At 42.5% G+C, this 16,537-nt stretch overlaps 1 protein-coding gene across 1 annotated transcript in view; it reads right to left on the bottom strand.

Annotated features, from left to right (window-relative positions):
- ap1ar (adaptor related protein complex 1 associated regulatory protein) overlaps positions 1–7,483 on the bottom strand; it is a 107,643-nt gene extending 100,160 nt beyond the window's left edge. Inside the window, exon 1 of the mRNA XM_078213556.1 lies at positions 7,142–7,483. Within this exon, the coding sequence (XP_078069682.1) occupies positions 7,142–7,275 (134 nt within the window). The 5' untranslated portion in view covers positions 7,276–7,483. The remainder of the gene's footprint in view (positions 1–7,141) is intronic.
- Positions 7,484–16,537: the final 9,054 nt, after the last annotated feature.

Raw genomic sequence — 16,537 nt, 5'->3', positions numbered from 1 at the left:
GCGCAGTACAAGCCCTTCGGCCCTCGATGTTGCGCCGACCAGTGAAACCAATCTAAAGCCCCTCTAATCTACACTATTCCAATATCATCCATATGTTTATCCAATAACCATTTGAATGCTCTTAATGTTGACGAGTCCACTACTGCTGCATTCCACGCCCTTACTACTCTCCGAGTAAAGAACCTACCTCTAACATCTGTCCTATATCTCTCACCCCTCAATTTAAAGCTATGTCCCCTCGTGTTAGCCATCACCATCCGAGGAAAAAGGCTCTCACTATCCACCCTATCTAATCCTCTGATCATCTTGTATGCCTCTATTAAGTCACCTCTTAACCTTCTTCTCTCTAACGAAAACAACCTCAAGTCCCTCAGCCTTTCCTCATACGATCTTCCCACCATACCAGGCAACATCCTGGTAAATCTCCTCTGCACCCTTTCCAACACTTCCACATCCTTCCTATAATGCGGCGACCAGAACTGTACGCAATTTTGGTCATTTGACTTAACAGCTTCTTATGTCATTCAGCTGTTAAATAATGTGAAGTACCTTGGGTCCTTTCATTACATTCAAGGTCCTATATAAACACAAGTCATTGTTGAAATATGAAGTATAATATGAAGTAGCAGGTATTCTACTATTCTCTTCAACTGATACACAACACTGACTCGTTGTCTTACGACACAAATCATGAATCAGTCTTTACAAGAAAAATTAAGAAAAATTTCAAATGTCACTAGATAATAGTGAAATACTGATGTCTTATCAATATTTTAAATCAATTTTGGGAATAGCACCTCCAAAAAAAATCTTGTAAACTGGAATATGTGCCTGTGAGAAGACACTTGTGCTGAAACATCTGTAATGGTGACTAATTCCACATCTTTTTCAATTATTAAGGTGTCAGCTTTGAATCAGTGATAACAGTCTCGCCTCTGAGGTAGAATTTGCAGATTCAAGTTTCACTCTAGAGATCTGAGAACATAATCTAAGCTGACACCTCAGAGTAAGCGCAGAGTCGCTGAGCAGAAACTGATAGCCAAGTTCCGCACACATGAGGACGGCCTAAACCGGGATGTTGGATTTATGTCACATTATCAGTAACCCCCACAGCTTGCCTCCTGGGCTTGCAGAATCTCACTAGCTGTTCTGTCTGGAGACAATACACATTTCTTTAACCTGTGTTTAATGCTCCCTCCACCCACATTGTCTGTACCTTTAAGACCTGGCTGGCTGTAGGGATTCGCATTCTAATCAGTATTCTGCAACTTGATTTTGTGTCTGTTTGCACTATTTGAGAGCACATTTCCACTCCATCTGACGAAGGAGCAGCGCTCCAAAAGCTTATGGTATTTGCTACCAAATAAACCTGTTGGACTTTAACCTGGTGTTGTGAGACTTCTTACTGTGTTCACCTCAGTCCAACACCGGCATCTCCACATCATGACCTCAGAGTAACACAGAGGGAGCGCTGCATTGTTGGAGGTGCCATCTTTCTAATGGAGACAGCAAACCAAGGCCCACATGCCTCTTTAGAATGGTTGCAAAATGGTTTCCATGTTCACATAAATAACAGTATTGTAAGTATATTTTGAAGGCAATTCATTAGCTGCAAAGAGCTTTTGGATAGCCTGAGAATGTGACAAGCCATCATATAAATGCAAGCTGTTTTTTCCCACCTGACGGAAGGTCAAAGACCAAAATGTTAACTCTTCTGTTTCTTCCTCCACAGGAACAGCCAAACCTGCTGAGTGTTCCAGCATTTCCTGCTTTAATTTCAGATTTCCCACACCTACAGCATTTTGCTTTTTCCTCTATTTTGAATTCTATATTTTTTTATAGCATCAGAATACTTTTACTGCAACCATCTGGAATTGGCAGAAGTGGCCACGTGTTCATAAATGACAAAGATATGTGGGGGTATACAGATCTTGGATGAAGAAAACATTTTCAGGCAGAAATAGAAAGAGGGGCAAAGTTGCATTAATATAGCATCTTTCATGACCACAGGACATCCCAAAATGCTTCACAGCCAATTCAGAACTTTTGAAGTGTAGCCACTTTTGTTATGTAGGAGATGACAGTCAATCTGCACAAAGCAAGTTCCCATAAACAATGATGTGATAATGAGCAGATAATCTTTTATCATGATGGTGATTTAAAGAGAAACTTTGGCCAGGACACCAGTGATAACCTCACTATTATTTGAAATAGGGCCAATGGATTTTTACACCCTGCTGAGGTGGTCTCAGTCTCATCTGAAAATGGGACCTCAGACAGTGGGGCACTCCTCAGCACCCACACTGGAGAGTCAGTCTTGATTTTTGCACTTCAGGTTTGGCATGGGGACTTGAACCCACGACCTTCTGACTCATAGGCAAGAGTTCAAACAACTGAGCCATGATTGCAATCTATAACGCACCTTTATCTGGCAGCTGCCTTTTAATATAAAAAAATGTAGTGCCATGCATTCGGGTATGGACAATTCCAAGCACATGTTCACCATTCACAGTTTCTGTATAGGAAAAGGATCTACGAACCACAGTGCAATAAGTTAAAGTCCATAACCAGTGTTGCAAGAAAATAGTAAAAATACACAAGGTATTAGGATCAATGCTCCTTCTAAACTGTGTGGCAATCCAGAACACACCATGTGGTAATCTGGAACATAACCCACACGGTGCAACAAGCAGATCATGCACAACAAGAAAAACTAAAAGGAATATCGGTTATAATGCACTGCCAAATGATTACATCCAATCACTGGCCTAGCAGGTCTGTATAAGGGCTTGGGCAGGACACACCTAAAATACTGTGCCCAGTTTTGGAACCTGCACGTGCCAGATGATGATAAGGATTCCATAAAAGGTACAGAGAAGGGTCATTTGATTAATATCCAAGTTAAAGTTTTCTTACCAGGTAGGTTAAACGACCAAGAACTTTGCACTTCAGAAAATTGTGGTCTTCTAAGAGATTTAATTGAGGGCTTTAAAAGAATGAAAGGTTACACTCAGTCCAAGAGGACAAGCTATTAGGTTGATAGGTTACTGGGGATGAGTGGACAACTGGAGTAGATAAGTGTAAAGTGCAAAACCATAGAACTAGGTTACACATCAGGAAGTACTACCTTTCTCAGAGTCATTGACCCAAACTCTCTCCATCCTCAATTAAGTACCACGTATTGCATTAAGACATATACTTTTCTAAACCAAGGTAATATACCTTAAATTTGTTAGTGTTAAATCTAATTTATCTTCTTGAACGGAATATTTTATTGCATCGTTAGGCGTCAATGGTTCAATTGATGTAGATTAGAAAGCAGGGTCCAATTGTCAATGTCTTGTCAATTAATAGGTATGGGTATTTAAACACATAAATTGGGGATATCTCAGACATTGAGTATGGGTGAGGAGTGTTGAGCTGAACAAAGTCAATAAACTCTCTCAGCAAGGGAAGGCTGTGTGTGTTTTAGTTTTGAATCCACCAACTGGTGTGGATCCCATTAACACCCCCAAGCACTGGTCTTCTGAGACTCGAAACAACATTACAAGTACTCTGATTCCCACATTTTCAAAACAACTTCGTATCCAGTCCCTGGGACGCCTATAAATTTTAATTAAAATAATATAGTAAAATATTTTTGAATGTCGTGAGACAAGGAAACGTTTGCATTCAGAGGGATTTGGGTGTCCCTGCATATGAATCACAAAGTTAACATGCAGATAGAGCAAGCAATCGGGAAGGCAAATAGTATTAGTTTTTTTTACAAAAGGGATTGAATACAAGAATAAAAGTATTGTATTGCTTTACATAAAGGACATTGGTGAGGTCACACCTGGAGTACTGTGTACTTTTTTATGTTTTCCTTATACAAGGAAGGATATACTTGCCCGAGAGAGAATGCAACAACAAAAAAAATCACTAGACTGGTTTTTGGTGTGAAGGGACTGGCCTTCGAGAAGAAACTATGTAGACATGGCTTATAGATCTTATAGAAACATTTAAGATTATGAAGGGAATAGATAAAATAGAAACAGGGAAGTTGCTTCCACTGGCAGGTGAAACTAGAACTAGGGGGCATGGCCTCAAAATAAAGGGAAGCAGATTTAGGACCGAGTTGAGCAGGAATTTCTTCACCCAAAGGGTTGTGAATCTGTGGAATTCGTAACCCAGTGAAGCAGTTGAGGCTACCTCATTGAATGGTTTTAAGGCAAGGATAGATACATTTTTGAACAGTAAAGGAATTAAGGGTTATGGTGAGCAGGTGGGTAAGTGGAGCTGAGTCCATGAAAAGATCAGCCATGATTTTATTGAATGGCGGAACAGGCTCAAGGAGCCAGATGGCCTAATCCTGCTCCTAGTTCTTATATCCCCTGGGGTATAAGAGGAGTGAGAGGTAATCCCATTGAAACACAAAATTAAGGAGTTTGACAGAGTGGATGCTTGGAAAATGTATCCTTTGGCAGAGAAATCTAGAACACAGGCTCACAGTCTTAAAATAAGCAGAAATAGAAATGGTTGAGAGCTTCAAGTTTTTAGGTGTCCAGATCACCAACAACCTGTCCTGGTCCTTCCATGCCGACACTTATAGTTAAGAAAGCCCACCGTCAGGAGACGAAGGAAATTTGGCATGTCTGCTATGACTTTCACCAACTTTTACAGATGCACCATAGAAAACATTCTTTCTGGTTGTATCACAGCTTGGTTTGGCTCCTGCTCTATCCAAGCCCACAATAAATTACAAAGGGTCACGAACAAAGCCCAGTCCATCACACAAACCAGCCTCCCATCCATGCACATTGTCTGCACTTCCCACTGCCTCAGAAAAGCAGCCACGCATCCCGGACATACTCTCTTCCACCTTCTCCCATTGGGAAAAAGATGCAAAAGTCTGAGGACACATAGCAACCGACTCCAGAACAGCTTCTTCCCTATTGGCATCAGACTTTTGAATGGACCTACTTCGCATTAAGTTGATCTTTCTCTACACCCTAGCTATGACTGTAACATGACATTCTGCACTCCTATCCTTCTCTACGTACTGTATGCTTTGTCCGTATGGCACGCAAGAAACAATACTTTTATGTGACAATAATAAATCAAAAATAAAAGGTTACCCATTTAGAACTGAGATGAGAAGAAACTTTTCATTCAAAATCTTTGAACTTCTTTATCCCATTATACTCAAGATAGAGTTCAATGGATTTTTAGGTGCCAGAGGAATTGAGGGATACAGGATATTACAGGAAGGTGAAGGCAGCTCAAAGGCCCAAATAAGTCAGCTCTTATTTCTCATCCTATCATATTGGTTACATTAAACATACAATTAATTCAACATTTACCTCAAAGCTCCAGGTTCAAATCTAACATTAATATGCTTAAGTGTTCCTCCTCCATTGTATAATCTCTCTGTCACAAGTTCACAGAACATTCATGGCTAAAATAGTTAGCTTTTTAAAAGATTGCCTCATATTGGAAATGGAAATGTCAGGGTTACAGAGTATCCTTCAGGAAGTTATGGTAGTTTAGAGGTGGTTTTACTCTGTACCTAATCTGTGATACAGAATCTAGGCAAGGTTGATACTGGCATTAAAAGGAGAGAGAGGCAGAGAGATAATGGATCAGATTTGTTCCTTTCTCTGTTAATTGCATAATTGAACTGCTAAACATAAAATAATCTAATTGAAGCAAAAGTGCAATCATTTAATGGATTGATGATTTTTTAAATGAAATGATATGGAAATCTTCTGGCAATGCTAGAAGCAATAATTTCGCTGTCATGCCATTGCCCAGATCCACAATACAAATCATAATTATACACAGTAAAAAGATATATGGTCCGAACACACAGCGAGTTGAAAAGTGCCAGAGGTTTGATCATTTTTATTGATCTTTACAATGATTCATTTACAATGATTCAAAATGATCTTTGGGACAGCATGGTGGCACATTGGTTAGCATTACTGCCTCACGGCGCCAGGGACCTGGGTTTGATTCCTAGCTTGGGTCACTGTCTGTGTGGAGTCTGCACGTTCTCCCTGTGTCTGCGTGGGTTCCCTCTGGGTGCTCCGGTTTCCTCCCACACTCCAAAGATGTGCAGGTTAGGTGGATTGGCCATGCTAAATTGCCCTTTAGTGTCAAGAAGGTAAGCAGAGTAAATATGGGGGGTTATGGAGATAGAGCCTGGGTGGGGTTGTTGTAGGTGTAGACTCAATGGGCCAAATGGCCTCCTCCTGCACTGTAAGGTTTCTATGATTCTATCAACTCAACTTTTTATTGAAAGAGGGGAACAAATTGGGCTTAGTTATACAATCAAAACTATATTCTTACCTCCAAATATAAAAAAAACCCTCCCCACTGCTATTTTGTGATTATTACTAGTTCCCAACAAAAGGTGTTCCCAACAAAACTAGTTCATAACAAAAGGTGGACTGTATGGAAACTTGACAACTGACACAATGAAACATTTTTCAACTTAATCCCAACTGTATTGGCAACTGCAATGTGTCATTGCATTCTCTCAAACATATGACATAAATCACACAGCAACCTCTCAAAATGTATCTAAGAACTGCTTTGAACAATTTTTTTTAAAAAGTCTCCACATTTTAATAATTAATTCATTCTATGATTCTATATCCATTGATCAATGAATACAAGAGGGGTATTCCCTTTTTGGTTTTTAAACTTATCTGGTCTAAATTCTAAACTTACAGAAGATCTTTTTTAGTTCCTGTAAATTTCCTAAGTGAGAGTTGATGGGGGGGGGGGGGGGGGAAGAGAAGGACATTTGTTGTGAAAAGTGACCTCATGCTGCACTCAAGTAGAGCGTTATTTAACTTGATTAAATTGATGGGAGAGGTCGTGGAGAAAGCCTCCCTGTATGGCATGGCAAAGATTCAGCACCACAAACACAAGGACCTCGGTGACAAAGTATCACAACTACATTTTTTTAATTAAAAAAAGTAATTTTAACCAACTGTACACCTTTCAATGCCGAGAAGCGAGACATGCACAGAACAATTTAACTATTAAACGACTGTTGCCACCTAGGCTGGCTGCGTCTTCATGTGAGAACCCCCCTAGAGTAAAACACAGGAGCTGAATTAGCTGCATGCTGAACAATGATTTAAAGACTCACCCTCCACCTCGCTGGATCCTGTTGGCCTCTTTCCGAAACAACCGAAAGCACCGGGTCCAGCAATTCCCCATGGCACATGCCCTTCGGTCAGCTGCAAGACACGGGGCTAGAAGGAAGTACGAGCCCGCATCCATAGGACAAGCCCATCCATCCGGCCGGCTGTGCAGGGAACAGGGGATTTTAAATAAGCTCAGCAGCGGAGAGACAGCAGCAGCTGCACCAGAGGAGCGCGGCTAACGCGACTGCAAAGAAGCCCTGGACCCCGGCGCACGCCTGCCCATCACCGGCTCGCGCGCAGGCTCTTCCGGCAGCGGCTCACGTCCGACACCGCCTCGACGCTGCAGTGCTCTTCCTCCTCCGGGCCACAGAGGACGCTGCAGTGCTCTTCGTCCTCCGGGCCACAGAGGACGCTGCAGTGCTCTTCCTCCTCCGGGCCACAGAGAACGCTGCTGCTCTTCCTCCTCCGGGCCACAGAGGACGCTGCTGCTCTTCCTCCTCCGGGCCGCAGAGGACGCTGCAGCGCTTCCTCCTCCGGGCCGCAGAGGACGCTGCAGCGCTTCCTCCTCCGGGCCGCAGAGGACGCTACAGTCGCTGTTCCTCCGGGCCGCAGAGGACGTTGCAGCCTCTCTCTCCCACTCGAACCTAGCACTCCCTCTGGTGGCAGCGTGTGGCTGTAACAACCGGCGCGCACTGTGGGCATCGCCTTCCTCGCAGTTCCCCAGTCATTGTCGGTGCGATTGAAGTGCAAGTAGAGGGAGACGGTGCAGAGATGTCCTTTCTGTTTGCACTCGTTTGCAGAATTTTACAATCATGTTAATTGACTGGAGGTTTAAATAATGTGAACATGCAAAACAAAGAGCAAGAGGAAATTTAAAGGGGGCGCGGTATAGTGTTTTTGGGGATTTTCTGCAGTTGCAATCGGACAGTGTGTTTGCTGAGAGGGTGAGGGATATTTTCTGAGTTGTTTGAAAGGAAGGTGAGAGAGGAAGGTGTCTGTAGGAAGCAACAATTTTGGGGGGGAACAGCAGGGAGGACATTCTACTAAAAAACAATGAGTTCAACACTTTCTGTTCATTTTTGTAGTTCTATTAATACAGGTGAAATGAGATTATCACAACAAATAAGCGTTTAAGTACTTGTCTAGTTTACCACCTGTGAGTGACCTGATTTCAAATGGCTGAAAATGACTTTTTAAAACTAACAGCCTCATTTTACAGTGTTCTGAAGAAGTCATATCGGAATCGTAACGTTAACTCTGTTTCTGTCTCTCCAGATGCTGTGGAGATGCTGGCGTTGGACTGGGGTAAACACAGTAAGAAGTCTCACAACACCAGGTTAAAGTCCAACAAGTTTTGTCGTCCAGTACTTCCCCGGAGCGGAGAAGCTACGGCATCTCCTCCGGAGCCTTCAACATGTCATTGATGAAGACGAACATCTCGCCAAGGCCATCCCCACACCCCCACTTCTTGCCTTCAAACAACCGCACAACCTCAAACAGACCATTGTCCGCAGCAAACTACCCAGCCTTCAGGAGAACAGTGACCACGACACCACACAACCCTGCCACAGCAACCTCTGCAAGACGTGCCGGATCATCGACACGGATGCCATCATCTCACGTGAGAACACCATCCACCAGGTACACGGTACCTACTCTTGCAACTCGGCCAACATTGTCTACCTGATACGCTGCAGGAAAGGATGTCCCGAGGCATGGTACATTGGGGAAACCATGCAGACGCTACGACAACGGATGAATGAATACCGCTCGACAATCACCAGGCAAGACTGTTCTCTTCCTGTGGGGGAGCACTTCAGCAGTCACGGGCATTCAGCCTTGGATCTTCAGGTAAGCGTTTTCCAAGATGGCCTTCACGACACATGACTGCGCAGAGTCGCTGAGCAGAAACTGATAGCCAAGTTCCGCACACATGAGGACGGCCTAAACCGGAATGTTGGATTTATGTCACATTATCAGTAACCCTCACAGCTTGCCTCCTGGGCTTGCAGAATCTCACTAGCTGTTCTGTCTGGAGACAATACACATCTCTTTAACTTGTGTTTAATGCTCCCTCCACCCACATTGTCTGTATCTTTAAGACCTGGCTGGCTGTAGGGATTCGCATTCTAATCAGTATTCTGTAACTTGATTTTGTGTCTCTGCACTGTTTGAGAGCACATTTCCACTCCATCTGACGAAGGAGCAGCGCACCGAAAGCTTATGGTATTTGTTACCAAATAAACCTGTTGGACTTTAACCTGGTGTTGTCAGACTTCTTTCTTGATCCACAATGCCATTTGTGGTCATATATTGATTAACACCTAACTCTGTTTAAAGATTAAATACCATAGATGTCATGGAACAAGGGGCAAAGGGAGTGGTAAAAAACTAAAGAAGCAAACTAGGTCTTAATAGCAGAATAAAGGTCAGCTCTGTCTGAAAGCAAAAACAAGACAAGACAAGAAAAGTTGGCACCTGGAGAAACGAAAAATTCAAAATGGAGAAGAGTTTGCGGTCTGAAGTTGGAAGATGTCCGTGGTGGTGGCATCACACTGGAGGCAGGGGATGATCCTTTGAATATGTAGGTCGGTGGGTGAAAGGTGAGGACAAGGGGAGCCCTGTAGTGGTTTTGGGAAAGAGGGAAAGGGATGAGGGCAGAAATACGTAAAATGATGGGGACACGGTTAAAATCATAGAAATCATAACCCTACAGCACAGAAAGAGGCCATTCGGCCTATCGAGTCTGTACCGACCACAATCCCACCCAGGCCCCACCCCCATATTCCGACATATTTACCCACTAATCCCTCTAACCTACGCATCTCAGGACACTAAGGGCAATTTTTAGCAGAGCCAATCAACCTAACCCGCACATCTTTGGACTGTGGGAGGAAACCGGAGCACCCGGAGGAAACCCACGCAGACACAAGGAGAATGTGCAAACTCCACACAGACAGTGACCCAAGCCGGGAATCGAATCCAGGACCCTGGAGCTGTGAAGCAGCAGTGCTAACCACTGTGCTACCGTGCCGCCCAAGGACAGTGCGAACCATAGTGGGGGGGCAGAGGGGGAGGGGATCTTTAGGTTGAGGAAAAAGGGAGACATGTCAGACATGCCATTGTGGAAGGTGGCACCATTAGAGCAGATGTGATGGAGAAACTGGGAAAACGAAATGGTGTCCTCAAGAAGCAGGGTGTGAGGAGATGTAGTCAAGGTAGTTGTGGGAGTTGGTGGGTTTGTAATGAATATTATTAGACAGATAATCTGCAGAAATGTAGACAGGTCAAAAAGGGAAGGGTTGGAGATGGACCATGTGAAGGTGAATGAAGGGTGGAATTTGGAAGCAAAATTGCTGAATTTTCTCAGTTCCAAATGAGAGCAGGAAGTGGCACCAATAGAGTGATCAATAAACTGGAGAAAGAGTTGTGGGAGGTAGTCTGAGTAGGGGTGGTACAAGGAATGTTCCACATGCCCTACCAAAAAACAGGCACCTTTTGCGGGTACCCAAGAGCACACCTTTTATTTGGAGGAAGTGAGGCAAACTAAAAGAGAATTTTTTCAATGGGAGAACAAGTTCAGCCAGAGGGAGGAGGATGGTGGTGGATGGGGACTGTTAGGCTTCTATTCAGGATGAAGCATTCAGACTGCCCTGGTGGAGGAGGGGGCGGGGGGAAGAGTAGAGAAAGTGGACATCCTTAGTGAAGAAGAGCTAGTTAGGGCCAGGAAATTGAAAAATGTTGAAATTGCATCAGAAGAATCATGAATGTAGGTGGGAAGAAACTGGACAAAGGGAAGACAAATAGTCAAGATAGCAAGAAATAAGTTTAATGGGGCAGGGAAGAGGCTGAAACAATGGGTTTACCAAGATAGTACTGTTAGTGAATTTTGAGAAGGAGGTCAAAGTGAGCTGTCCAGAGTTGGGGGACTATAAGGTGGGGAAGCTGTAGATGGAATATCTCCAGAGAAGATGAGCTCAGTAATAATCCTGGAAACATGGCTGAATGTTTGATAGTGGGAGCCTGGTCCAGGTGGGTGGTAGGATGAATTATCTGAGAATTGGCACTCAGCGTCTGTAAAGTAGAAGTCAGTACACCAGACAAACAACAGCACTGCCTTTGTCAGCAGGTTTGATAACAAAGTCAGAGTTAGACCTGAGAGAACGGCATGCAGCAAGTTCCGAGGGAAACAGGTTACAATGGGTGAGAAGAATATCTAAGGAGAACAGAGAAATCCAAGCCTGGCTTCACTTGGAATTCAAACATACCTGCAGGATGTATATTAGGTGATGTCCATGAGCTGAATCCAAACCAAAGCTAAACCAATCAAGCACAGTGAGCATCAATAGTAAACAGACTCACATAATCAAACACAGAACAATTGTACCATTGAACACTACAATGATGAAAAGCTAGATCAAAAAGGCAGGTTTTAAGGCAGGTCTGAAATGAAGAGACAGAGATATTGAGAGGCAGGAGAGATTTGAGGAGGGAATTCCAGAGCTTAGGGTGTTGGCAGTTGAAGGCATAATTTCCACTGTTGGAGTAATTTAAATTAGGGATGATCAAGAGACCAAAATTTGAGGAGCATAGTTTTCTTTGAGAGTTACTGACTGGAAGAGGTTACTGGAATAGGGAGGGGCCATCCATGGAGGGAATTGAAAACAAGGGTGAGAATTTTAGGATTATGCCGTTGCTCAACTGGGATCGCCATTGGTCAACAAGCATCAGAGTGGTGGGTGAACATGACTTGGTATGAGTTAGGACCTGGGCAGCAGAAATTTGGATGACCTTAAATTTATGGAGAATAGATTGTGGGAAGCCATCCAGTTGTGCATTGGAGTAGTCAAGGATTCAGGCAAGAAAAGGATGGAGTTGATGACAAGTGAATGGAGTTTGTTACAGGGCTGAATGTAGTATCTTCAGTCTTCCCAAAATTTATTTGGGGAAAATTCCCACTTATCCAGCTTGGACATTTAGGGAAACATTTTGAAAATCTAGAGACAGTTGAGGGGTTGAGAGTGGTGGTGGTGAGCTGGGTGTTGCCAACACATATGGGAATTCCGATGGCGTCACAAAAGGGCATCATGTAGTTGTGAAACAGGAAATGGGCAGGGACCTAGACCATTGGAGGATTCCAGAGATGGGGGTCGCTTCAGCACCTTCCTTCTCTCAGCCTTTGTCAGAATTAATTGATCCTGATCATGGGTCTTTGATTTCTCTTTTGTTCAATGTGACCGTTGGAAGCTAAATATCATCAAACTATCGAGTTCTCACAATGCAATTCAGTCAGAGCTAAGATTACCTCAAAAGTAGTATTTTTAGTATATTGTAGGCAAAAAGTCCTCCTTGGAGGCATAGTCCGAAATTGCAAAATGTGACAGTGTCATTGTTCATTTCTTCTGTAATTTCCCAGTGATGGATGACTCTGAGAAGTTGCTTGGGAAGGATAGAGTGAGTGATAATGCATACTGCAAATGCTGTCATTGTTGGATGCTGAATGGTATTCTTACATTTACCATGGCTGAACAGATAAAGTGGAGAAGATTTTAGAATGATTTCCTGTGAAGTTGAACTTGTGCCATATTCAGTATCATAGAATCCCAACAGTGCAGAAGGAGGCCATTCAACCCATCGAGTCTGCACCAACTCTCCAACAGAACATCTTACCCATGCCTTATCCCCATAACCCCATGTATTTACCCCACTAAACTCTCTAATCTACAGATCTTGGGACAGTAAGGGGAAATTAAGCATTGCCAATCCACCTAACCTGCACATCTTTGGAGTGTGGGAGGAAACCGGAGCACCCGGAGGAAACCGACGCAATACTGGGAGAACATGCAAACTCCACACAGTCACCGAAGGCTGGAATTGAACCCGGGTCCTTGGCGCTGGGAGGCAGCAATGCTAACCAGCATGCCACCATGCTGCCATAGGAAAATAATTATAACATTTTCATGATTGTGGTTCATAGACAATGAAAGGTTCAATAGGACAGAAAAAAAGAAGAATATCATGACAAATCTTCAGCTGATATATTCACTTCTACTTCTCCATACCGTTTGACACCATATGGCATCACTCCATGGTATTTCAAGGGTCTTTAGATGGGGTGCAGGGTTTATGACCTGTTCTTGGTCTCTTATGGCCATCTCCTTGAAAAGAAGTATGCAAAAAAGAAGAATTAATTCCCTTTGAATGCAATGACATGCAGTTAAACCTGAGTGTCAGCGTGGAGTTCATTATGATCCTCCCCTTTGACCGCAGAGTTGAGCTTTACTCTGTGAATGCCAATTATGAGTGAACTAATTTTGACATTATTTCCCTTCCTGGGTCACAAACAAGCTATCTTGTCAGTTGCTGTACTTCAGACACAAGGGAGGTCAATGAGTCCCTCTCAACTGACAACATTTTCTAAGAAAAAACAGCAGAAAACAAAGTTCAGAATAAGAAATAGCTTCAAACTATGTTCTTCCCCTCTTCCATTAAATTTCCTTCAGCACCCCCAATAGCCCCGAACCTCATTGATAAGGTGATAATTGGAAATGACATGTACCCCATGTGAAGTTTAGAGAATGGTGCTGAAGGTAATATTGCATCATGTCCATGCTATTATCATATACTTCGCATGCTTTTACCTTGTTCAGTCAGCGGCTGCCTATTCTCACCTGCTTGTTCACCAAGAATTCAGAACACACGCACAAGAGATGGAGATCAGCATTACTGTGTTGCTGTTCTTCTGCAAAGCCCTTAGATATAGGGATTCACACACCTTTTTCTGCACTGTTATGAATTTGGAACAGATGAACACTGGGTGGTGACAGAATAAGTTGACCCCAAGACTTTTGGTCTTCATGGCAGTATGGATACAATCAGTGCCAAGTCCCTATCAAAATGTGCTGGCCTTTGAAAATGAAGCTGGAAAACCTGAAAGGATTGGACCTGATCATCTGACTTCCACACTGAACAAAATGATGGCTGAAAATGAAATGTATTAATTAGCGTATCCTGGCTTCTTAATAGGTAGTCCTTTAATATTGTCATCTGGATGAGTTATTTAAATAATTATATCCATAAAAATAGCTAGCAGAAAAATGGAAAAAGTTGAATTGGTAGTACATCCAACATAGAATATGGACAATAATTGTGGAACAGGAATTAGCGAAGGAAACAGGATGCTAAGCTGAGTTGCCACATAAGGACAGGCAATCATGCTGAAGTGACCTGGTGATGTGGTCAGGCGTGCACTCAAGTACTGTTGTTAGTAGTTTTAAAATCAACAGTTTTAGTGTGAATCATTTTGTATTCTGAACCAATATGTTATTTAACATCATAAACGTAACACTGAGACAAGAAGTCATTTGAACTAAAACAATTACTGCATTATTGGAAACCAGCCAGATCAGTTAAAGATTGTCTTAAGTGTGAGACAATTAAAGAATAAACAATCAATATATGTATTAGTAAGGCTGGTAATATAACCCACAACACAAAAGTTATTTTTTATATAATTATAAACACAACACATGATTTTAAGACTACTACTATTAAATCACGAGAATTCTAAAATGCTGCCTTCCCAGGCATGCTGGAAAGTTAACATCAACTTTGAGACCTATGTTAACCTTGATTGGATAAATGAAGAGGGCTTTATTCAAGCTGTCTCAGCTATAAATTGATGGACAATTATGTTAACCAATTATTGTCTGACATCTAGACTAACTCAATATATGAGATAAAGCTTAAGAGAGCCATTGTCTAAAGGTAAAGACTGTGTGAATCATTAGCTAAAACCAATGGGCTAGCTTTTATTTCATTATTTACAAATTATAGACCAGTTATCTATTTCCAACAATTGGCTAAGGTGGGCTTACGACTTCTTTAAGGTATAAAATAAAGGTCTCTAGAAGCCGTTTTTGTTAACATGTTTGTATCCATGCTTACGGAGCTATCACTTAATGTCTTGGATTGATCAACTGAGGAGCACAATGAGAAATCTGTTCAATTGTTAAAGTTAAACTTACTCCTCTTACTGTTAATTGACACTTTGCTTTTTATATTTCTGACTTGTTACTTTTTATTGGTTAATAAACTTTCTGAATTTGCCATTTAAAGTGATTATTCTTGCCTGATGGTTGAGTTTGTAGAACCTGATGTAATTTATGATTGGGGAGTTAATGCAAGCAAGCTGAACCCCATAAATCATCACCTGTAGACTATACTAGGCTCAGTTTTGGTCACATGACTCGCAGAAAAGGTGCCAGGAAGCACCACAAGGCCCAATTCCGCTCCCCCCTCCCCCCAAAGGCATGGACCATGATTGATAAAATCATACAATTGGTGCTCTGATCTCATGTCACAATTAGGGCTGAGTTTAAATAGTAAATTTTGCAATCCACAGAGGAGTTATTATGCAACAAGATGAAAAGCAGGCCCACAGGAAGAGAAAGAGGAAGCAGATAGGAGTAATGTCACAGGGTAGGAGATTGGTGAGGAACTCTGTAACCGAGAACTACTTTCAGTTTGGGACACAGCTTGTTACTAACTAATTTTGCTTTTCTCTCACATGTTGTTGCATGTAGAATATGTTAGACATTCAACCTAAATTCTTATTCACCCTTCATTCTAATTATCACATTATTACCTTTACATAGTTCTCCCCAAAGAGCATTTTACATCCCTACAAAGAAATAAAAAGACCTTTTATGCATTCTCTGGTGCTTACAGTGTAGACTAAACCTTACACCTGTGTCTTGCCTTGATGAATCTGTAAAATTTGCCTGTCCTGCTTAGTTTAAAGTTCTTTCTTAGTTCCCCCCTGAGTAGCAGGAGCATCTGTGGCAGGCTAAGGATGGTGGTGTAACTCTGGGGGTTGTCAAGGCTTTGAGTATCCAGACAGTGTCATGCAATATCTTTGCAACATATGAACCATGTTTGATAATGTCAAAGCTACCGGCACCTACCCTCCCTTAAGTACTTCTTTGATTCTTTGAGGAGCCTGGCTGAGTGAGGAAGACATGTTACTACTTTAAAAGGAACCAGCCTTATTCAACACTTCCCCTGCCATGTCCCAAATGCTGGTCACCACCACTGGAGGATCTGAGATCTTCTTGAGACCACTCCATAGATTGTATCTGATGTGGGAAAAGCCTGCTTCTACTGCACTTTCCAAACAATTTTCCATCCAAGGGCTCAACAGTGCCAGAGAATGCTGCTCTCCATGTGTTCTCCATTGCTTTGAAATCCCTGTAAAATGGACGTGAAAATGTCACTTAGCATTCGACATTTAAAATGTTTCCTCCTATTTGATTGTGCTGATGTAGGAGGCGCGCTGTTGCACAGTCACCACCAGATGTTGCAACTTGTTCATATTGGACTCAAAGGATGTTGCAAAG

The sequence above is a fragment of the Mustelus asterias genome, chromosome 1 (genome assembly GCF_964213995.1).
Source record: "Mustelus asterias chromosome 1, sMusAst1.hap1.1, whole genome shotgun sequence".
Lineage (NCBI taxonomy): Eukaryota > Metazoa > Chordata > Chondrichthyes > Carcharhiniformes > Triakidae > Mustelus > Mustelus asterias.
The sequence above is the reverse complement of the archived record's forward strand: the minus strand, read 5'-3'. Positions and strand labels throughout refer to the sequence as shown.